The following is a 24,285-nucleotide window of genomic DNA, read 5'->3' on the forward strand; positions in this document are numbered from 1 at the left end:
GGAGCTGTCTGCTTCCGATGATGGTGAGGTCAAGGTCAAGGTTTTTGTATTGTCGCCAATCCTAGGAAGGCTGTTACTGACGTAGTACCACAAAGTAAAAAGTTCACTCTTGAGGCAAATTAGAATTTCGACCGTTTCAGTGTAGTTACAGTCCCGTAAGGCTGAGGTTTAACGGGGCATGACATTTTTTGAACTGACGTAATTTGAATTAATTGCGCGGTTCTGACAAGATACATGAAACATTTTAATCAGAGAAGTGTCGTAACACGGAATTGCGCAACCTCAGTTTCTTGAGGGCCCATGTATTGGCTTAAACGGTTAGACGCTGGCTTCTGCCTGCGATTTTTCTGCTTCTGACTCAAGTACCTTGTAAGGGATTAGTGGGTAAGTTTATAAGGGGATTTTTTTTAATTAAGCCTACTTCTATCCGTTCATTTCACTTATATCACATACCAACTTCACGAATCAGGACAGAACAGAGAGAAAGCGTATCCATATTATTTCAGCGACAAAGGCGCTGAAGAATGGTGTCTTCTGGGATGGGACTGTGTGTAGTCTGGTAGTTTACTGACCTTTCGGAGCAGCATAATTTGAAAAATTTGGGCACGAGATAGCGTAGTTGGTTGAGGCACTGCGCTACAAACCGGAACATCGCGGGTTGAAGTCCCGATGAGGTCATTGGATTTTTCAATTGACCTAATCCTGAACGTTATCTGTGAGTCGATTGTCTAGAAAATGTGGGAGCCTCGACGTCTCGCAACCCTATTGGCCTCCACTGCATGTTAGAGGGATAGCACTATAATTAGCGAAGTGGAGACAGTGAACTTCTACCAGACTACACGTCGTTACATCCAAGAAGACAGTAATGCCCACAGGCATCACCGGGAGAACTTCTGATTTCGCATAACACGTTGAATTCTTTCAGTCATTGTGACTAGTTTTCTGTCCTATTCTGTAGTCACATCTGTGGTGATTTTCTTTCAGGTTGCTGTTTAATGGAGGAACTCGCACAAGCGGCTAAGAATCTGGCATCTAGCTCTGGAGTGGTGAGTAAAAGATTGCCCTCAAATCGCTTACAAGTAGAAGCTTCTTGACATGGTACGTGAGGAGAGCCGTCTGTTGCTCTAACACAGGAGACGTTCCGAAGCACCATTACTATACTAACATTGTCTTCGTGCCTGATCCAGAACTGCGTGGAATATCTCTCTGTTGCTCTACGGTACTTTTGTCGGACCTTAGCTGCTTTTTCGGTTTCTTAATCCTACTTAGTAGTCAGTAGGACTCCTTGGACGGGGGATCAGCCCGTCGCAAGGCCGCTACCTACACACAGAACAACACAAATACAAAATAAACGCACACAGACATCCATGCCTTGAGTGGGATCCGAACTCACGATCCAAGCGTCCGAGCGAGCGAAGACAATTCATGCCTTAGACCGCGCGGTCACTGTGATCGGCCACTGCTTGGGCTAAGTGAGCAGAATAGCCGATGGAAGGATTTATTTCTGCAATCAGTGGCTTTAGTGGTGAGTGAGATCTCTGTGCTTGGCCTTGTGTTCATACAGACTGGGTGACACAGTTTAACGTGTTAGGTCATGAGATATTTCCTTATTTCAGATCCACAAAAATGCAAGTCTACTAGTGTATCAGAAAACATTATGCTATTCATTTAATTTTTTATTTATTTTCTTGTTAGTTTTATGGAAAAGTGATAAAGTCAGGGAGCTATGTTTAGTCCGTGGGAAATGAGAAATACGTAGAAAGATTTACTCATAAGACTTTAAGGAAGATGGGAAGGTAACATTAAAACTTCTCTTCAGTTAATTAAATGTTATCATTGAGTGCATTGAATTGATTGAGAGCAAGGTCCAGTGACCGGTCATTTTGCACACGGTAATGAAACTTAGGTTTCCATAAAAGGTGGGGAATTTGTTGAGCAGCTGAGCCACTAAAACCATTTAACGAAGGACTCTTATCGGTGGAATTAATTTTCTTATGAAAACAAGAAGCGACATGTGAAAGAAATTAATGGCGTGATACATAAATATGTTGACGGAAGGAAACGTATAAAATATTAGTACAATTGTGTTGTCGTGGCTTCAGTACAGGAGTGTAGGCTACATAGGCGCCGTAGCTGAAGCGGTTAGTCGCTGGCTTCCCACCGCGGTGGCCCGGGTTCCATCCCGGGTCTGGTCAAGTGGGATTTGTGGTGGACAAAGTGGCGCTGGGGTGTGTTTTCTCCGAGTATTTCGGTTTCCCCTGCCAATTTTCATTCCACCAAATTCTCCATCATCATAATGACCTGGGGCAGGCTACAATAAACCAATCAGTGGCCGCCGTGCCAAGTGGACCCAGTTGGACTTCACCCCCCACTAAGCGAATTTAAAAAGAATCCTGCAAGTTTAACACTGTGGAGATAAAATTAACAGACGTGTAACAACTGGGGCTTATAGCATACTGCCGATTACAGTGGCTGCGCGGTATGAGACACGAAATGTCTTCGCCCGCCCAAACACTGGAAACGTGGGTTCGAATACCACTCAAGGCATGGATGTCTGTGTTAGGTAGCGGCATTGAGACGGGTTGATCCCCCGTCCAAGAAGTCCTACCGACTGTTTAAAATTAAGAAACTAAGTGAAACGAAGCGTTTCACAGATGCCATATGCTCCAAATTGGGAGCAGCAGGAATGGAAGAAGAAGAAGAAGATAGCATACTAATTTTCATAATGTGCATCCTGATGTGTGTCACAAACACAAGACATAATTTCTACACCTTTTGTAACCTTTACAATAGACGCGTCGCACCACAATATGGTTTCGTGTTGATAATTCAGTTAGCCTTGTCCTATTACTGTACACTGCCTGATGATGGTCCCCTGAGAACCGAAGCATATAGCGGTAAACAATACAATTCAATCTATGAGATATTGATTTGAGTGTGAAACAGTTTTTTTTTTTGTGTTGGCTGATTCCTTACCTAGTGGTTCAAGATCAATTTAGTAATGACAGTTGTCGCACGCTGTCAGTGATGGTGATTGTACAAGTATATGCATAGTAAACTACAAAATGAGGAAATAATATTTAGTAGTAAGTGAGGCTACGAAAGTGCAGACTACTTTCTTCTAATCCATCATTAAATAAATTGACCTGTATTTTATGGAGTTATTCTTCATGTATTAAAGCAGATTCATCGCCTGAAAGTACTTAGATGCAAGTCATGATGTTGTGAACCAGGGAAATGAGCGTCGGTACATATGAGCAGTTTAAGCTTATATTTATACATTTGTATAAAGGAACTAAGGAAATCAGGAAACACCTCACTCAGTATAAGTCAATCGCAACGCATTCCAACCGAGTACCTCCCTAATTCATGATAGACGAAAGACGGCTAAACACCAAGGGAATATCAGGAGAATCGGTGTTTCTGCTAAGTCTCGAGCCAGGCACCTTTTGAGTACAAATCAGAGGCATTCGTATATGAACCAATTTAAACGGGCGCGTGTCCAAAGTGAATATATGTAAAATGGACTACATATAATTTATGCCTATATATCAAACAGTTCTGTGCGTGTTGTTAGGAAAAATTCATGTTCGCCTAGTACATGTGTCATTGAAGTACTGTATTTTACGTGACGTGCTATTTTTTTTCTTTTTTCTTTTGTCGCTACAGTCCAAATTTTTGCCTTGGCCTACCTCCATGGAACTCTCCTTTTCACTAGAACTTACTAGATCTTAGACATTCGGTAAGACTCCTTGGGCGGGTTATCAACTCGTCGCAAGGCCTCTACCTGTACACCGACACCTGTACACACACACAAACACGGAACATCCGTGCCCTCAGTGGGATTCGAACCCAGGATTCCGTCTTCCGAGCGAGCGGAGACAGTGCAAGCCCTAGACCCCCGACTACCGTGACCGGCAAATTTTTCTTAACACATAAAACATGTTCCATCAATATTTTTTCTTGATTGTTTCTATTAGTACCAGAATATTTTAAGGAGTGCGTCTGATATGCAGTGATGACCTGCTTGCAGGTGCCCACAACACTCTGAATAGGGAGAAGAAGTACTTCTGTCAGTTATTCAATGCGCTTAGGGTCAGTGATGTTAGGCAGATAGATATATACGTACAGCTGAGTCGTTAGTACCTAATCCTGGTTCTGCTGAGGTTGAAAATACTATTGCGAGTAGTGACCAAATTCCGGCAGAACAGATTCAAGCAGGAGGTAAAGAATTACGGTCTTGAGATCCACAAACTCATTAATTATATTTGCAATAAGGAAGAATTATCTGATCAGTGGAAGGAGTCTATTATTGTACCAATTTACAAGAAGGGTGATAAAACTGAATGTAATAAGTCGTGATTATCGGATATAACTGCTGCCATCACACAAAATTGTATCTAATATCCGTCTCTCAAAATTAAGTCCATATATAGGTGAAAGTATTGGGGTTTCGGCGTAACTGTTCAACTAGTGAGCAGATCTTTTGCAATCGTCAGATACTGGAGAAAAAATTGGTTTACAATGAGACAGTACGTCAGCTATTCATAGATTTTAAGAAAGCCTATGATTCAGTTAGGAGGGAAGTATTGTATTACAATATTCTCATAGAGTTTGGGGTACCTATGAAACTATTTAGGCTGATTAAAATATGCTTAAACAAAACGTCTAGTAAGTCTTATAGGTAAACATTTTTCTGATAATTTTCTTATCTAAAATGGTTTAAAACAAGGAGATGCTTTATCGCCATTGCTTTTCGACTTTTACCTTAAAATATGCCGTTAGGATGGTCAAGGAAAACCATTTGGAACTGAAATTAATTGGGACACATCAGTTGCTGGTCTGTGCTGATAATATGAATCTACGGGAGATAATATAAATACCACAGAGAATATCACAGAAACTTTGATTGACGCAAGTAAGGAGGTTGGTCTAGAAGTAAACAGAGAGAACACTAAATATATGTTGCTGTCTCGTCACCAGAATGGGGGTCACAATCATGACATTAATATGTCTAACGTATTTTTTGAAAATATAAGACAGTTAAATTATCTGGGAACCACAGTAGCAATTCAAAGTTTGATTCAGGAGGAAATGGAGATTATATTCGAGCAATGCTTTCTGTCACTCAGTCAAAAATCTTCTGTCTTCTCGTCTGCTGTCTAAAAATATAAATATTTACTTACTTACTTACTCACTCATAGAGCTGAGCCTTTCTGGAGGAGCCGCCAATTCTGCAGCTACTCAAGAATTTCCCAGCATTTTATGGAACCCGAAGGTTCATCACCATGTTCACAAGAGCCCTCCACTGGTCCCTATCCTGAGCCAGATCTATCCAATCCATACCATCCCATTCTATCTCTCTAAGATCCATTCTAATATTGTTCACCCACCTACGCCTTGGTCTTCCCTGTGGTCTCTTTCCTTCTGGCTTTCCCACCAATATCCTATACGCATTCCTCGTCTCCCCCATTCGTGCTACATGCCCTGCCCACCTCATCCTCCTTTACTTGATCATTCTAATTATACTTGGAGAAGAATACAAGTTATGAAGCTCCTCATTATGCTGTTTTCTCCAACCTCCTGTCACTTCATCCCTCTTCGGTCCAAATATTCTCTTCAACAGCCTGTTCTCAAACACCCTCAGTCTATGTTCCTCCCTTAATGCCAGAGACCAAAAACATTAGAATATAAAAAACTATAATTTTTCCCGTGGTTCTGTATGATTGTGAAACTTGGTCCCTGGCATTAAGGACGGAACATAGAGTGAGGATGTAAGTTTTGAGGTTTTCACGGCGATGACAATGAAGAAAGTCGTCTTCTGGGTTTAGGCACCGTGTATTCTTCGTTTTGGCCGACGTTTCGGAGGAACGTAGCGCCTCCATCTTCAGAGCAGTTGAATGGCTTGGAATGCGGAGAGCAGTAGCTGTGCCTACCTGTGTACGGTGCCTAAACCCAGAAGACGACTTTCTTCATAGAGTGAGGATATTTGAGAACAGGGTGCTGAGGAGAATATTTGGACCGAAGGGAGATGAAGAGACAGGAGGTTGGAGAAAACTGCATAATGAGGAGCTTCATAACTTGTATATTTCAACAAGTATAATTAGAATGATCAAGTCAAGGAGGATGAGATGGGCATGGCATGTAGCACGAATGGGGGAGAAGAAGAATGCTTGTAGGATATTGTGGGAAAACCAAATAGAAAGTGACCACTAGGAAGACCAAGATTTCGGTGGGTGTATAATATTAAAATGAGTGTTAGAGAAATTGGGTAAGGTGGTATGGGCTGGTTTGATCTGGCTCAAGATATGGACAAGAGAAGAGCTGTTGGAAATATGATAATGAGCCTTCTGGTTCTTGAGTAACTGCATAACTGGCGGCTTCTCAAGGAGGACTCAGCTCCATGGAGCTAGTTAGTTAGTTCGTCTAATATATCCTGGAAGCATCTGAGCGTAGTTCCAGAATGAATAAAATCGCTATTAAATCCTTAAGCCAAGGTTTATGTTCCAAAAATGGGATTGTAGAACCGTTCCTTGGATTATCAGCGTAATTAGTTTCTAGCATCAAAATCTTAAAAGTTTAATTGGATTCTAGGTGTATTGATCTGTTCTAAAACGATTTTGCAATGAATCTGATACAGATACAAGTTGTATAAGTAAAGAAATGTGGAAGATATTATTGTACGGAATGTTTCATATAACTTCTGATCAGGAAACTTGTATACTTCTTTCTGGGAAATATAACTCCTTAAATGATATCCATACATATACGAATCCCTCTGTTCAGTAACATTGGTTCACCTGTTTATTTTTCTGCTTGCACATCTGCGTCATTCCGAAGAACTGAACAGGAATTATCGCTTATTACGACTGATTACGTATTCTTCAGTTGCGTCGTAGTCGCAGAGTCAGATATTTCAGCCTTACATTAGCCATCATCACCTGAAAACATTTTCATTTCGACGTGGCTTGTTATAACTCAGTCCTTGAACTGACTGGCTACGTGATGGACAGCTGTCTCTCAGTTTTTCGGCAGACCGCCTATGGAGCCGACCCGGCTTCCTATACATTTCATAATGATGAACCTTCAGCAATCGATAAAGCTAACCATTCCCCCCAATCTAGCGCTGTGCTTAAGAATAAGTGGACTCAACTTTCTACAACATCTTCATGGCGTTGTATTTAAACACAGGGACCTCATTTCTTTGCCATTTTCTAGTTTATTTCATCGGAAAATTTCTACTGTTCCATATATTTAGACCATTATTTTGACTAACGGTGTGACTGTCGTTGTTTCATATCAAAAGTACAGTTTTTTTTCTTCTGTATAATTATGTTTCTCTCTCCCAAACTACCAAACAGTAAACACGATAAGTAACTCCATGGGGCCGGATGCTTTGTGGGAAACTCAGATGCTCAAGATGTACCCCGCCTTTTACGGAATCCGTGACTGTATTGCTATATTCATAATTGACGACCACTAGACCCTGTCGTAATTCAAATGAATCCATTCCACGCCCTCGTAAATTCATTTCGTTAATATTAATTTTAATAATATCGTCCAATTTACACCTAGTTTCCCAAGTTCTTTTTCTCGTTAAAAATGTAACACTGAAACAAAAACTTATGAGTAGAAATAATATCCTACTTTCCTTTCATAGGACACGGACCACACAGAAGAGAACACGTCTAATAATTCTTATGTTGTGTATGTAATCGTTGCCATGGTAAGGTTTTTAACAAGCCGTTGCCTAGTAACGACACGGGGATACACATACGGACACACAGACTAATGGGGGGATTCATGAAGTGCACCATGATATACATATCAAGTTTCATAAAGACCGGTTCATCCATTCAAAAGTTGATTGGGGGGTGCACACAGACAGCATGGTGATAGCATAGGCCTCCTTTTATTTCTTAAAATAAGGAAAGTAGGCTAATAATTCCTGTCATACATTTTCTTACCCTAGCACGTAAATTGCATGTCGAGTTCTGATAGAATTGATGTAACTACTCACCATCACTGTACCATCCTGCTCGTTTAGGATAGTGGTGTTCCTGTTGTCCAACCCGGTTCTGTTACCATAGCAGCACAGCTATATTTGAAATTATGAGCACAGATCTCCTGCCGTTTTTAATATTTTTCGTCGGCTTTTGTTCTTTTTTCTTATTCTCTATTATGTTCCCTCTGGTTCACTAGTACCACTTTTTATTCGCAAAGATTCCTTTGCACTGCGTGTTTGTGTTGTGATTTCTAACGAGCTCTTTACACAAAGGAATCCCAGTGGACTCACTCACTATGCCTTCTGGAGGCTGAAGTTTCATGAGATCGTCACATAAGTTTACTGTGGATAGTGGCAGAAGTAGCACTTCGGTCACTGAATGTGAGAAAGTGACAGAAGGATGGCAGAACACAAGGTATATTGGGACAAAGGCGAAAATTTCTTGTTGGTTCTGAGGCTCTCATTGATCTGACTACGAAGCATAATATATTCCGAAGATGGAAACAATATGTTCCTTCGAAACGTCGGTGAACATCTCCCAAACTATGCGGCATTACATCCTAGGAGATTCCTGCCAAGAGCACTTTCGTGCATAAACAACCACAGCATCCAGGAAGTTCTACAATTGAACACAGTGCTCAGTGAAGTATAGAGAAGTGGCTCTTCCAGCCCATTCAGGGCCCAGGCCTCCTATTCAGTTCCGTAATAATTTTAGACAGACGGTAGGACTCCTTGGACGAGTGATCAGCTCGTCGCAAGGCCGTTACTTAAACACAGGACAACACAAACAGAATAAACACATATACACATCAAATATCCATGCCCTGAGTGAGATTCGAGCCCACGATCCCAGCGTCCGAGCGAGCGAAGACAGTTCATGACTTAGGCAGCGCGGCTACTGTGACCGGCTAGTGTAATACCAGATACTTAAGAAAAGTGGAGAACCAGGCTAATGCACTAACAGTAAACCTACTAGACAACAGCAAACTACATATGCAGAGTCCCAACTCTGTCAGACATACCTGAGTAAAACCACTATACAAGAATTAAAATCATACATAAGTTAAGAAAGGAGTATACCTATGAATTACACCACTGGGCATAATAACGTACATTCACGAACCAGTACTTATTGAACATATACGTTTATTTCAGTTTATGCACATAGTAATAAATGTGTGGAAGAAATTGCTGCCAGTATCTGCAAGAAACATTAAGCGACAGATTACTTAGGCCTTTGTAGTTTCCTCCCCAATACATTGCTCGGCGTTTTATCGACGCAATAAAGGATGTCCGTGAAGTGTGGATTTTAAATCAGGGAGTATTCAATTCGAAGTTGCTGTGGTATATATTCGTGCAATATTCGTAACCCCCATCAGGAGTGGTTTCTCAGCTTTCGCGTATGTATATCACCAACTTTGCGAATGCTACACGTGATTGTCCTACGGGAGAAGCAAACTTTGGATGTGTCATAATGAAATTTATATTTACAGAAAACTCTTATATTGTAACATATACTTATAGTGGCGTATAGACGGGTTGAAAGGCAAGGACCGCGAAACTAACGAGACAACAACCGTTGTCAGCCACCGGCCAGCGCGCCAATATACTGGAAAGCAGTGTATTCTGCAGGGTCCTCGTCGATGGCTGCGCACGCAACAATGGATACGACAGAAATGAACGGTGTTTTCTACGCTGCTCGTGTCGAGGGGTTATAAGCGGGAAATATTTATAGCGTAGTTGTCTTGTGGCATATTTGCCAGACTGTAAGGTCGTAAGCAGATGACATTGTCAGAAACTATTACTAGGAAACGATTAATGAAGACATAGAAGACCTTGTGTGCACTGCAGTTACAGTGATCTTTAGAGTGTGTAAACTAATGAGGCTGTTATAAATATTTGTAGTTACGGTTATGTGTATAATTTGTCAATAAATCGAGTCACCAACCCAAACCCTGTCTATAGTCATTCATACACATGACAGTATTAATTAGCTCGAACCGAGCTATTTTACTCTGGCGGTAACAATTTGGATTTATGTTTTCGGAGGTTTCCGGTTAAAATCTCGGCCCAAACACCTCCTATCCCGATTGTAATATTTCGTCGTTTTCCTTAGTTCCTCCAGTAAAATTTTGAGTTCTGTCTCTATACAGAAAATAAAGAGTGTCTGTTTGTTCCGTTGTTCCTCTTTCGAAAAATCTGGCATGATGGAGGGGACCTTCGTGGGGTCGTGCATGGAGTCGAGTCGAACCAAATTTATTTCTCCGTCCCTTGCTCAATAAAAAATTCCCTGGGATCGTGACAACAAAGAGATTGTGCAAAATTTGATCGTGACAATGAGATCATGATAACAATGTGATTGTGGCGACAATGAGATCGTGGTAACAGGATCGTGACAACAGTGATGTGCCAAAATGGATCGTGATAACAATATGACCTTGGCAGCGATGTTTTGGTACCTATGTGATCGTGTCAACAATGAGATCATAAAAACAATGGTATTCTGAAATTCGAATTATCTTCAGCTGTTGCTAAGATACGGGAGAAACCCAGGCTATCTTCTGTCATTGTTAGGATACGTGGACACAGGAGAAAACTCAATAATATCTTCTGCTGTTGGTAGAATTTTTAAGCATTTTTGTTTCCTATAGGCATGCATTACGTCCAGGCAGTGTTATGTATGCTGTAATAATCCACGACCACTTTCTTTGATATTCATTAAAGTTCATCATTAAGCATCCTGCCAGTTGATTTTACGTAATCTTTGCAACTGACAGCATCGTTAAATTGTTATGAATAGTAAAACAAACATTTTACTCGAGCGAAGTTGATTTTAAAGGGTTCTGGCGATGGTGTATAACACTCAGAACCACTGGGTTTTTGGACTCTGTCCATCGTCCGGTATTCTATAAATTAGAAAACACAGCTTTTCGGAAACTGAATCTGTTTCAATCCTCAGGTGAGGGGAAAGATAGTTTGGTTAGCTCTTTCTAAGGGACCCAACTGAGTACGCCCCCCCCCCCACTTGAGGAAGGAAACAGATCCAGTTTCTGAAAAGCTGTATTTTCCAGTTTCTAGAATACCAGACGATGGTCAAAGTCCAAGAACCCAGTGATTCTCGGGCGAAGTTGTTGCCACTTCTGCTAGATACTGAGCCTGAGTCTCCTATTTCTGTTACAGCATCACCCCAGTGACCTGTGAACTTCCTCCGGTCATGTGACATCATGCCTCTCAACCCGGTTAAGAAAATAGGTAGGCTGCCATGCTGTACTGCAAACTTCAATAGTTACATTTTACTACTTCTTACAATTGAACAACAGGAGTTTTTGACACGATATGTCAGTTTCCTAATAAGCTATAATTTTGGTGCTTTGTGTATATATATATGATCAGTTAAATTGGCGATGCTGAGTAAATAATTAGAACGGTTGCTGAATAGATTCAGTACCACAAATCTCACTGCATGTCGCTTCGTGAATGCCGGTCTCTTGATGAATGTCTTATGTTATCATGCTAATTACATTTCCCTAGTTGGAACTATTAGTGTAGAAGAGCATGAGAGTACGTAATTATGCTGCAGAAATAAGCTCATTAGGCTGAAAACACAGTGGCCATGTCTGTCGTGCAAATAGTGGTCTTTGCGTATTCATTCTCTAAAAGTTCAGAAAGTTTCGTTCATGAAACGAGAATGAAAACGGACTGAAGACAGAAGGAAGTTTAGCGACACAAAGTAACCACGCATAACGTTTCAGTACAATTGTGTGTGCATTAGCTACTTGACGACTTACTCACACTACAGACTTAAAGAATTAATTTAGAACACCTAAGTGAATATACCTAGCAAGGAAATCTGGTGAAACATTGCAAGAAATCCGTGCACAGGGACTTTTATATTTTGATATGACTACTGAAACCCGGAATTATGGAGCGGAAGCAGACACCCATTCCTGAGCAAGGGCTCGGTAATCACATTTCTGCTGCAACGAATATTAACAAAGACTAGTTTCCGTTACAACGAATAATAATGAACAAATCGTTGATAGGTAGCAGGCCTCTAAACAAAGATTCCCATGAAGACGGAAGGAAGTAACTGTCTGACATAGCGGCCTCCGTAGTCTAGAGGTAACGTTCCCACCTCATGACTCGTAGTACGTGGGTTCAAATACCCGGCGGAGGTCGTCGAATTTTTAAGGGCGGAAAAATTCAGGGAACAAGTCCTCCGGGAGGGACTTTAAGCCGTGGATCCCGTGTCGTAGCTTTACGGCACGTAAAAGAACCTCATATCTCCTAAGGAGGTCACTGAGCCAAAATTGCGGACGTTTCCCGCCCAACAGCAGTCACTAATACCTCTGGTAGATGGGGGAAGCATTATAGATACTTCTCAGCCAGTAGAGCCGGTCTCGCTGGCTGGGCGGGACTGATGGTAAATACCAATACCGGTAGGATATAGAGACTGGTAGAAATCATAGAGGGAAGCACAGTGGACCAATACAGGTCTAAGTGCATGGGGAAACCGACCCTCTCCAAATAACTAAGTAACCAACTAACTAACTAACTAACTAACTGTCTGACATGTGACTTCTATTCGGGCCGCGGGACAGTTATAACATAGAGTTCATTCGTGAATTCGAGAGAGAGAGAGAGAGAGGGAGAGAGAGAGATGGGACACCCTCGTGTGGAGGCGGGGTCGAATACCTCCACCGTGACCCTGTGAGTCGTAGGAGGCGACGAAAAGGCAAGTCTCAAATCTGAGACAGTAAAATATGGTCGCGAGTCCCAAGGGACTCGGACCCGAGAAAGACCGCACTGGCAAGGGCCAGCAGCATATGCAGTCTTCTCGTCAGAGAGGGCCCCCCACAAAAATAAGACCGTAACTGTCAAACGATAACACTTAATATCTCCGACACCAAGACTTACTGACTGACTGACTGACTGGCTGATCGTCAAACGCAATGTATACGTAACTTTGACTTGAATTCGAGAGATAGATATCAGTGAGAGATTAGTCCGAGATTCTTCATAGAGGTTTGTCAGACAGACTTTGTTCAGAATGAGTTCAATGTCTGAGCTGCTATCATTGACTGTAATCGTAAAGAAGTGCCAGTAAACCCATCCACGAAATCCAGAACCCATTGTTATTAGACACGGGAACCCCTTATTCGTGACAATATCTTTTAACAGAGAAGCAGCACAGTACAAAAGGTAACAGTAAAAATGAGCAGTAATTATAGTCTACACTCCATCTACTATGCGAATGAGGTGCTTCATTGTCAGTTAATGACGTAGACCGTTACGTCATCATTAGAAGGTCACTAGATTCTGTTTTCAACATACTTCCGATATTCATAAGCAAGTGGGAAATTCTAAACGTACTTTGGGATTTGACAGAATCGTGACTATCAGCATGATGTTGTACAGAGTGATTTTAAATTACTGTTGGGTTTTCCGTGGCCTAAATTTTTCAAACCGAAAAAAAATAGAATAAAACTGCCAACGGAATATGAAAGTGTAACTCTAAAGTTTCCATTACTTATAGAATCAATACCGTAGAATGCTAAATCTTTATTATGGGTCTTTCATATTCCACTTGCAGTTTTAACTTATTGTTTCCGGTTTGAACATTACAGGCCACGGAAACCCCGACAGTAATTTAGAATCGCACTGTAGGTATACATGTGTATGTGCTGCATTTGAACAGAGAAAATCGAGTCTAGTAACCATGCAGCGGAATTCCGCGGTCCTTAACTAGGATTAACTCTTTACGGATGAATGTTGAAGGACGAAGGGAAAAGGAGTTACGAGGAAAGAGGACAGGAAGTTTAAGGAAACAGCATTACGTTTTCTGTTATCGTACTCTGGATATACAGCATTAGGCCTGTGCATGATGACCGACTATGGTGATTCATGGTCTTGTTCTTCTCTTCAGTCACTGCGACACATGCTGGGGTAATACTGAAAACAGAAGCTTCTTGCCATATCTTTCGCACCTCTGCATCCACACTCAGCATATTACTCGACACTACTTAAACGTCATGATAGAGAAAGTGTATCTAAATAAAGAAGGGGGAAAGAGAAGAGAAAATGGAGGAGCAGTAGTGACAGATGATACATTTTGGGGGAGAATATAATTATTTTGGTACTTTAAAAGTTCTTAGGCAATGCTCGTTCTTCCATCTGGTATAGGTACGTATGTTTGGTAAAAGTTAAAGTTATCCTTGTAACACACCGTGGAGGCTCATAGGGTTGTGAGACGTCGAGGCTTTCACATTTTCTAGACAGTCTGCTCACAGATGGGGGTGAGGTCAACCTTATTCGCTGGCTGCCATTTATCATCAGGAAGATCCCTGGTACTCATTTATGTTAGATCCGAGGGCCATAGTGCGGCTGGAAGGATTAGGTCAATTGAAAAATCTGACCTCATCGGCATTCGAACCTGCGACCTTTCGGTTTATAGCGTAGTGCCACAACCCATTACGCTACCGCGTGCCTCATGTTTAGTAAAGTTATCTGGGAAAATTACGAGCACATATTTTTTTCTCAAACCACGAGATGGAAGATTTTTTTTCCATGTATTATCATTTGCTGATTTTACGAATCTTAGCATGAAATTAAACCAAGGAGCCAAACAGGTTGGTCCGTTTCTAACGCTCTAAGCACTCATTGCCAAGGTGCTTGATTTGAATCTCGACCGGGACTCCGGCTATATTGATTTGCTGTTTCTTGTGGCTTTCGATAATCTCTGTAGATAAATTCCACTCTTAGGCCGCGATCGGCTTGCTTCAAATCCTTTGTCATTGATCAGTCATCCTACCATATATTGCTACATAATCTCGGTCGGTCGGGTAAATTTATGCTGGCCTTCGCCAGCACAGTCATTCTTTGTTCCGGGGTCCGCGGGACCCATGACCATGTTTTTATGTCTCACTCTAGTTGTATATAATGCCGATACTGAAAGCGTTGTTAAATTCCCCGCAGAAAAGAAGACAGAAACCGAGGAACTGAGCTACCTAACATATTGGAGGTGTACGTACCCTAACGGCAGTGTTACTGCATATGGAGATATGTCCGCTTTATCCTGCGCCTGCGGCAAGCATTTGCGGTGGATTTAAACTTCGTGCTATTAGTTGGGTACTGGACAGCCCATAAAATATGTATCTAGTTTGTACCTGTGATAATGGGGCACGAACCCATCCTTTGTAGTGCGCTAGATTCTGTTGGAAGGGGTCAATTATGGGACGGTTAGCTGTACGATTACTGTCACTAATATATATTTTAATGGAAATTACTTTATTTGGTTGTGTACCGTGCGTGTAATAATTAAGCTTATTTTAGTAATCTCCTTCATTTATGTGCCTACGTATTGCGCATGTATAGAAGTGACGACTTACAGTTGTTTGTATAAACATTATCCAGTTTGTATACTAAACACGTTTCTTCTTGCTCTATTGCAAGAGAAAAAATTCCATATATTTTTTATACACAACAGTCATCTTCATTTATGATTTCTCCGAGGCTATCAATTTATTTAAATATTCCATCACTAAAACATCATCTGCTGGGGTTAACCTATTTGAAAGTAATGGTTACTTACTTGGCCATAGCTCGAGCGAATAGTTGCTGGCTTCCCACCGCGGCGACCCGGGTTCGATCCCGAGGCTGGTCAAGTGGGATTTGTGGTGGACAAAGTGGCGCTGTGGCGGGTTTTCTCCGAGTACTTCGGTTTCCCCTGTCAGTCTTCATTCCACCAATTGCTCCACAATCACCCTCATCTATCATCTGGGGCTGGTACAATAGGCCAGAAGTGGCTGCAGTACAAGGGACTTAGTCCCACCCCACTAGCAATAAAAAAATACTTACTCATGGAGCTGAACCCTTCTTGAGAAGCCGCCAAATCTTCAGCTACTCAAGAATTTCCCGTTATTTTATGGAACCCGAAGGTTCATTACCGTGTTCTTAAGAGCACTGATCCCTATCCTGAGCCAGATCAATCCAATCCATACCATCCCATCTCTTCTCTCTAAGAACCATTTTAATATTGTCCGGAGAGTAATGGTTATATCTGATAAATTATGACTTGCATTCAGTTATTGTAATATACTCCACGAATCAAAGGAGCAGACAAGAAAGCAACATGAACTCTGTCATGAATCTTGCATGAAAGCCCACTGCCGCGATCCGCAATCGATAGACCTGACAATGACACATGACGTCTATGATTTTTTTTATTTCGAAAAATATTCGTGTACGTATATACAAAAATCGGAGAAGTTCATGGAGGTAGGCCTAGGCCCACTGGAGCTGTAGTGCCAAGGGGGAAAAAAATGTATATACAAAAATGTCGTTGGTAATATACATCCGGCCCTGTGTAGCACATTCCTGTAAACATCTTGTTCTATCATAGCGGTCACTCCGCGATTTTTGAACATCTCACTTAGCTCTGTTTTGCATGTAACTTCTTTTCCTTTTCCAAAGATACATCTAGGGATTATGTTTGTGAAGTAACAGACGCCTTGCACAAATCTCTTTCCCCTAGCCTTAAGAGCTCAGTAATTGACTTCGGGTATCCATCTTTTGCTGTTCTCAGACAAATTGTCCATCACTCTTGTCCGTCAGTCCTCGTGCACTTTACAGTCCCAAAAGACATGTTCCTCCGTTTGCAGCCCGTCACCTCATTCGCATTCGGCCGTGGAAACAGTGTTTAATCTACCTAAGCTTGTTTAAAGACTGGAGTGGCCTGCTCTCATACGCTGTACTGACACGAAGGCACGACGGTTCATTTTTATCTCGCGGAACCACGGAGACAAGCCGTTCCTGTGGAACCTTTCAACCTTTCTCCTCTGTCCCGTTTGGTGTTTTGTTAGAAATTGTGAACCTCCTCTTTGCCTGTATTAATTAGCGACATCTGTCGGAACGACTTAATTCATAGTGATAAATTATTTTAAATTGTGCTGGATTTGAGGTTGTCACAACGGTGACTGTGACATTGTGTAGTATGGTTTGAATTTCGAAAAATATCTGTGAAGGTAATCTTCCTTTGTAAGATGTGTGTAGAAGATGCAATGAGTGCCTTTTACACGTACCATGCTGGCTGACATATTCGGTCTTAACGCAGAACCTCGCGTTCTGGGGCAGGTTTTCTCCGAGTACTTCGGTTTCCTCTGCCCATCTTCATTCCACCAATTGCTCCAAGATCACCCTCACTTATCATCTGGGGCTGGTACAATACGCCAGAAGTGGCCGCAGTAAAAGGGACTTAGTACCACCCCAATAACAATAAAAAAAGTTATTCGTGTACACGTTACGTAATAAGATCAGGAAATTCATGTCCAGTTGAGCCTGATAATATGTGTTTTGTCATACAGAGGTATGAAACGACTAAACTAACTAACCAACTGACTCCATGGTACTGGACGTCTCTTGAGAAGCCGCCAGTAGCCCAACTACTTAAATATTTTCAAACATTTTATGGAGCTCGAAGGTTCATTACCGTGTTTGCAAGAGCCTCCACTGGTTCCTAGATATCACCCCGTCCTATCTCTCTCGAGATCCATCTTACTATTATCTTCCTACCTACATCCAGGTCTTCCTATTGGTCTTTTTCTTCTGGCTTTCTCACCGAAATCCTATATACCTTCGCTTCGCTGCTACATGCTACGCGTACTGCCCATCTCATCCTTCACTTGATCATTTTACTTATACTTGGAGAAGAGTACGAGTTATTCTCAGTGATGTTCGATTTTTAAATATCCCCAATCCTTCCAGCCGCACTATAGCCCTNCGCCATCTGTGAGCCGATTGTCGAGGCACTCAACGCCTTACAGCCACATGGGCATTCACGGCGTGTTACAGGGATAGCTTTACCTTTACCTCGCAGACCGCTGGCAAACGAAAGATCAGCAACCAACTCTGGCTAATTAGACTTAATGTTTTCATTCTAAACAACTAGAGAACGGGTGGGAATCGTTGGCACACTGAAGTATGGGATAACACAGATGCCGGGGGGAGGGGAGGATACCGGTCTGCAAATGGTAGCTTCTGAACCATCCGAACATTTAACATGGCTCAGTGTGGCTGATGTTTCCGACATTTTGGAGGTATGCGATTTCTCCTTCTTGAGAGTCGAAGTGGTAGGTTGATGATTTTCTGTGTAAGCAGCTATATGTGAGTAGGAGGAGATAGAGTGGCGAATTCTGGGTTGTCTGGACCATTAGGGAGAACGGGTCAGGAAAAATGTTCATACGGCTCTTTTAAGGGCCCAAGAGTACATACAAATCCCTTTGACAACTGACATTTTCGAGCTGTTGCCCGTCCGCTTGCTCATCAGGCGTAATGCTGTCAGTCTGGCGGAGTGAAGCGTAAAACGTGACACACATCCACAGCACATAACAACCAAAGAACTGAGTTAGCGTCAATAATTAAACACAGCAGAAGCCTAAAATCAGCAATGAGTTATCTTCTGTGGGCAGATGTATGGATGCTACGATTCCACGGTTTTGGTAAAAAAAAAGTTATTCCTGTACTTAACTAATTAAGCACTACGCCATGAAGACGTATGGGGGAGTGGATGTATAGATCCGCATTTTCTTCACCTCGGCACTAGTTGGAGGTGAGTGGACAGCTTCACGCCTCGGCCGCTTTACCCCCGGGGAAAGAGTCCCCAGTGCCCATTGGAAAAGAGGCTTGGTGAGCCCCAGAGCTCGTCTGGACGACGTAGAGATAGAAATTTCTTGACCCTACCGGGACTAGAACTCCGTCCCCTAAGTCGTCCATCCCGGAACCAGTCGTTATACCGACTACGCTACCCCGGCTCCCATGGTTTTGGTAACGCTTCATAAATTTGTAGATTCCATTAAATATTATCTTCCTCCTGTTTTGTTTGTACTGCAGTGTTGCTATGCTGGTACGGACAATGTCACCATAGCTTTATTCTGTCCTATTTATGTCACGTTTGTAGTCATTTTCCTGGATTCACAATTTCAATAATTATCTAGCATCACAATGCAACGAAATTTATATTCTAGTATTACTGATTTTTGCTTCGGTAAATGGTTATTGTGAACATTACCTGTACAGCTTTGTCCGTTGCAAAATCCTGCATGGCAGATTATTAAGTTGTTGATCCAGTTAAGCGAGAACAACATATAACATATGCAAATTTGCCCCTGATAAATAACAAAAGTTATATGATAAAGCTAACACGAGTCATGAAAAGTCCAGTATAATATTAGCTAGTAATCATGTTGTCACGTAGATACAGTTACATTTAATTACGTATGTGATGCATGTATAGCATACGTGTAATCTCTACGTAAAATATTAACAAGGAATAAGTCATAGTCATCTTATGACATTCCAGTCTTTAAAACAAAGTAATGCAGCGGAGTCGTTTGTGAGACGCTTGTCGTCTTTCAGTTAGTCAAGAAATTCCCAGTCCTTCATGAAACCCAAAGGATCGTTTCTGTGTTTATAAGAGCCTATTACTCTTCCCTACTCTAAGCCAGACAACTCAAGTCCAAATCTTTCCACCATGTTTCTGTAAGATTAATTTTGACATTGTGACCTGTATGCCTATTGCTAGGCAACGACTCGATAAACACGTGCCCGCGGTAAAGACGCCACAAAAATAGACAACACGTTTCCTATGTGGTCACGCCCCGAGGCCTGTGCTATGCAGTGGTGGGGTAAACACGCCTAAAACAATATGGGAAAATATAAGACGGTGTTTTCGTGGGATCCATGCAAATTGAGTATAAAGAAGAATTAAATCGATCAGCATAGTCGAGTAGAATCGTGTTTCAAGACATCAGTCTTCTGGGATATTAGCTTTGGAGCAGAGGAATTGAATTGAGTTGAGTCTTCGAATTGACAGTTGCGGAATAATGGAAAGAGAGAATTACTTACTTACTATTGGAGCTGAGCCCTTCTGGAGGAGCCGCCAATTCTGTAGCTACTCAAGAATTTCCCAGCATTTTATGGAACCCGAAGGTTCATTACCGTGTTCACAAGAGCCCTGAACTGGTCCCTATCCTGAGCCAGATCTATTCAATCCACACCATCCCATCCTATCTCTCTAAGATCCATTCTAATATTGTCCACCCACCTACGCCTTGGTCTTCCCTGTGGTCTCTTTCCTTCTGGCTTTCCCACCAATATCCTATGCGCATTCCTCGTCTCTCCCATTCGTGCTACATGACCTGCCCACCTCATCCTCCTTGACTTGATCATTCTAATTATACTTGGAGAAGAGTACAAGTTATGAAGCTCCTCATTATGCAGTTTTCTCCAACTTCAAATTAGACTGTGAAAGGAACACTTCACGTGTGATTTTAAGCGACTGTGAGACTGTTATAAATCCGTTGCCAGGATACGGCTAATGCGGACAGAACTCTAATGCCTGTGCAACGGCGAACTGCAAAGTGTGTAGATCAGCAATAACGCTGCTGTATTGCCTGTAGTCCCGTGTTGTGCTTGAATAAGGTGTGAATAAAGCCAATCATCCAATCCAGAACCCGTTAATAGTCATGCGCAGCAAACCCCAAATGGCGACAATATCCTCTCATCTACGGCTAGGTCTCCCAAGTTCTCTCTCCTTTCGAGTTTTTTCGACCAGTTTCAGTACACGTTTCTCATCATTCCCATGCTCGCGGTCGCTTCGTGTGTCTTGTTCTTGATTTTAGTCCCAAGAAATAAAAATAATAATAATTTAGTTCATTTATTAAAGACAAGAAAACAGCTAAAGACCAGTTACAAGTACTTTTTTTTCCTTGGCACTAAATCCCCAGTGGGCCTAGGCCTACCTCCATGAACTTCTCCGTTCACTTCGGTTTTTCTAGATCTTACACATTCGGTAGGACTCCTTGGGCGGGTGATCAGCTCGTCGCAAGGCCTCTACCTGTACACAAACACAGAAAAACGCACACACACACAAACTAAATATCCATGTCCTGAGTGGGATTCGAACCCACGATCCCTGTTTCTAAGCGAGCGAAGACAGTACCTGCCTTAGACCGCGCGGCTACCGTGACCGGCAGTTACAAGTATTAATAATAATAATAATAATAATAATAATAATAAATTGATTAGCTGACTACTAGCTAAAATTTTCCTTAAAACGTATACTTAGATGGTCTAGAAATGTTCACAGTCTGTGGATCGCCGATGTCTGCTACAAAAGGCCAGCATTGTACGTTGTTCCTTACCAGTTAATTATAATCCATATTTTCACACCATGTTTCTTTACTATCACCATCATCATCATCATCATCATCGTCTCCAATAAAGCTGTAGGCCTATTCTTTCGATATGTTTGTCTCACATCATTGGAATCTTATGCCTTTTGTATGGCGATTGAGCAACTTTGTAATTCGGTTTTTGGTATTATTTTCAAATATTTTAGCCTGTCGTTTTGACAGTTTATGCTATTCGTAGTCCTTCTCCATGTCTTTTTACGTTTGTAATATATACCCCGCTCCCGAGGGAATGTGTGTTTGTCTTTTCAGTTTTCCCTCAGTTGTTCCTTCGTAAACGTCCAGCATTCTGACCAATGTATAAACATGCACATGAGTTTCGCTGTGTAGAGAGGTAGTAAGAAATATTTTGAGGCCGAAGTAGTGTGTTGTTTTAGTTTCATATACCTCTTCTGAAATATAATTAGTTTAACAACACCACCATTGTGTTGTTCTAGAATTTAGTTATCTAAAATAATATTTATTCTTAGAGGCCCTGTTCTAAGTGCTATTAATTTGGTTTTGAGGTTTAGTTTTCATGTTGCACTCGTGGATTTTCTCTTAAGTCGTATTTTGATCAGGCAAATACGTAGAGAAATGAGTACATGTTCAAGATTCAACTGATGTATCCAAAATTGAAAATAAATGTTTATTTTATATTTTCAAACATAGGAGACCTTACTTTTGGAATTACCCTCGTAAAATCCGATTATTATAAAATAAAAGAGTAGATTGTGAAGGGTTCTGACGGCGGTATATGACCCTAGGAATTCCTGGGTTGTTTAATTTGTTCATCTTACTGTGTTAGAAAAACACTGTAGAACACAACGTTTCGAAAACTGGGTCTCTTTCCGTTCTGAGGCGAGTGTGCGGGATGCATGCACTCTGTTGGGTTCGTTAGAAGAAGCTAACCTCAATCACCAGCCCTTGGTCCAGCCATTCATTTTCTGAAACGTCGTGTTCTCTAGCGTTTTTAGAATACAGGGCAATAGACAGTGTCCAGAAACCCAGCGATTCCGAAATAAACGAGTATTTGCATTTCACGGCGGCCGAAGATACTAAAATATTCTCGGGATATCAGCCGGGGCAGATGGTATAAAATGACACATTTCAGTGATAAATTGCAGACCCTGATGATTGGGGCAGAAATGGTCCCTGAAACGTCGGCCTCTTTTTAATAACTAACATGTCTGATAGCCCGAGAAGATTTTAATGAAACTTAATTAAACGAATATCATCTAATAAAAGTCCTGAGATCTCCTTTCTGCCATTTTGTAAAACTGTTGTCTGAGTGCCATTTCTAGTAACCATTTGAATATTATCTTTCCAATTTCGTCTGTCTTCCCTTTGGTTCTTTTCAATAAGAACAGCATGTATATATCTCACCTAGTACCTGCGTATCCCTCACTTGCTCCTTCAGTAAGCTAAATAATCATTCTATTATTATTATTATCGTCATCGTCGTTATTATAATCATCACTCATCAGAAATATTAATGGGTCTGCTAGCAAAAACGATATGCCTGCTTCCTGTTCATATGATGCGCGGTTCTCACAGCGGTGGTTATGAAGTGTTCTGTCTACTGGGATATGTAGCACTGTGTAATCTGTTGAAAGTCAAGAGTCATTTCGGAGGAAACGTCTCCTGCTTCTTCAGGGTAGAAGAATAAGCCAAGAAAGAAATGAGCTGAAGCTTTGCTTGGTACCTGCTTCACGCTGGTTTCTTACTTGACGTGTACTTCGACCCTGAAAATGGAGGTGATATGTTTCCCCGTAGTGTCGGACTACACGGCCCTGTATCGCAGAAGGCAGAACATTTCCTGATTCTCATTCTTTCGAAATGATGGAAGTTGCGAATATTAGGTTTATCGTAACAAGTACTGGACTTCCAAAACTGAACGCTAGTACAGAAGTATGGATATTTCACTAAATACAGTACATACAAGTAACTTATGGCTCGAAGAATAATATGATTTGTTTAATATTTGATTGTGTTCATTGATACAGTAGGCCAAAGAAATCATGAAGTATCCTGCAGTAAATTGTACCATGAAATGAATTCACTCGTGGCATGTGCTGTTTCCAATCTTTCAGTATAGCCTTTGTCATTCTCATGTTAAAGAATGACTGCCTGCAATTCAGCATACTTTGCTGGACGCATGAACTGTCGTGTTGATCTGTGGGTGGATGGATAACTATGTTATAGGCGTATGAAGTAGCCATTACGTGACACATTGATGCACATGTGAAGAGACGGGTACACACAGAAAGTCATGTAAATGGCATAATAGTAATTCCTCATCGGAAAACTATACCTGTTCTGAAAGTTATTGCCTTCTGGGATTTGCTATAGTCTCATAGGCATTTTCGTTTGAAATGCGGTGCCATGTAGTCTGACACACATTTAGTAACTAAATTCTAAAGGGTTTTGACGATTGTGTATAACATTGAGAATTACTGAGTTTTCGGGCTTTGTCCGTCTTCCGGTATTTCAAAAACTAGAAAATACAACGTTTCAGAGACTGGATCTGTTTCTGTCCTCAGGTGAGGGGGGACACTTACTCTGTTGGTTCCCTTTGAAAGAACTGTGCCAATTGAGGTTAGCTCTTTCTAAGGTACCCATTAGGGTAAGTGTGCCCCCTCACCTGAGGACGGAAACAGACCCAGCTTCCGAAACGTTGTTTTTAGAATAGCGGACGAAGGACAAAGTCCGAAACCCCAGTAATTCTGACACACATTTGTTAAGGTTTTGAAAGGCCCGTCGTATATCCTGAAGTTAAATTCTGTAAATTTTGCCGAAATGTTTGTCGATATATACCAGACTACATGGTGTCACATTTTAAAATCCAGCCCTCTTCACAGCCACCACTGCAAGAACCACAAAACTCACATACGATAATTGTGCTTGCTACACTTACTGTGTAAACGATGTACTTCAGCGGTACCATTCCTAATCGACCCTCTGACCCTGACCAGAATGTCGTACTCGAGATTTAGGCTCTGGCTCGAATCCCAGTGAGACCGGCCTCTGTTAGAGGAGGACGTACGAAAAGGA

At 41.6% G+C, this 24,285-nt stretch overlaps 1 protein-coding gene across 1 annotated transcript in view; it reads left to right on the forward strand.

Annotated features, from left to right (window-relative positions):
* Positions 1-319: 319 nt before the first annotated feature.
* Positions 320-24,285, forward strand: part of LOC111871680 (trans-splicing factor Raa3, chloroplastic) — a 248,488-nt gene continuing 224,522 nt past the window's right edge. Inside the window, exons 1-2 of the mRNA XM_033754349.1 lie at positions 320-384; positions 985-1,046. Of these exons, the coding sequence (XP_033610240.1) occupies positions 996-1,046 (51 nt within the window). The 5' untranslated portion in view covers positions 320-384; positions 985-995. The remainder of the gene's footprint in view (positions 385-984; positions 1,047-24,285) is intronic.

This window comes from Cryptotermes secundus, unplaced genomic scaffold (assembly GCF_002891405.2).
Source record: "Cryptotermes secundus unplaced genomic scaffold, Csec_1.0 scaffold262, whole genome shotgun sequence".
Taxonomy (NCBI): Eukaryota; Metazoa; Arthropoda; class Insecta; order Blattodea; family Kalotermitidae; genus Cryptotermes; species Cryptotermes secundus.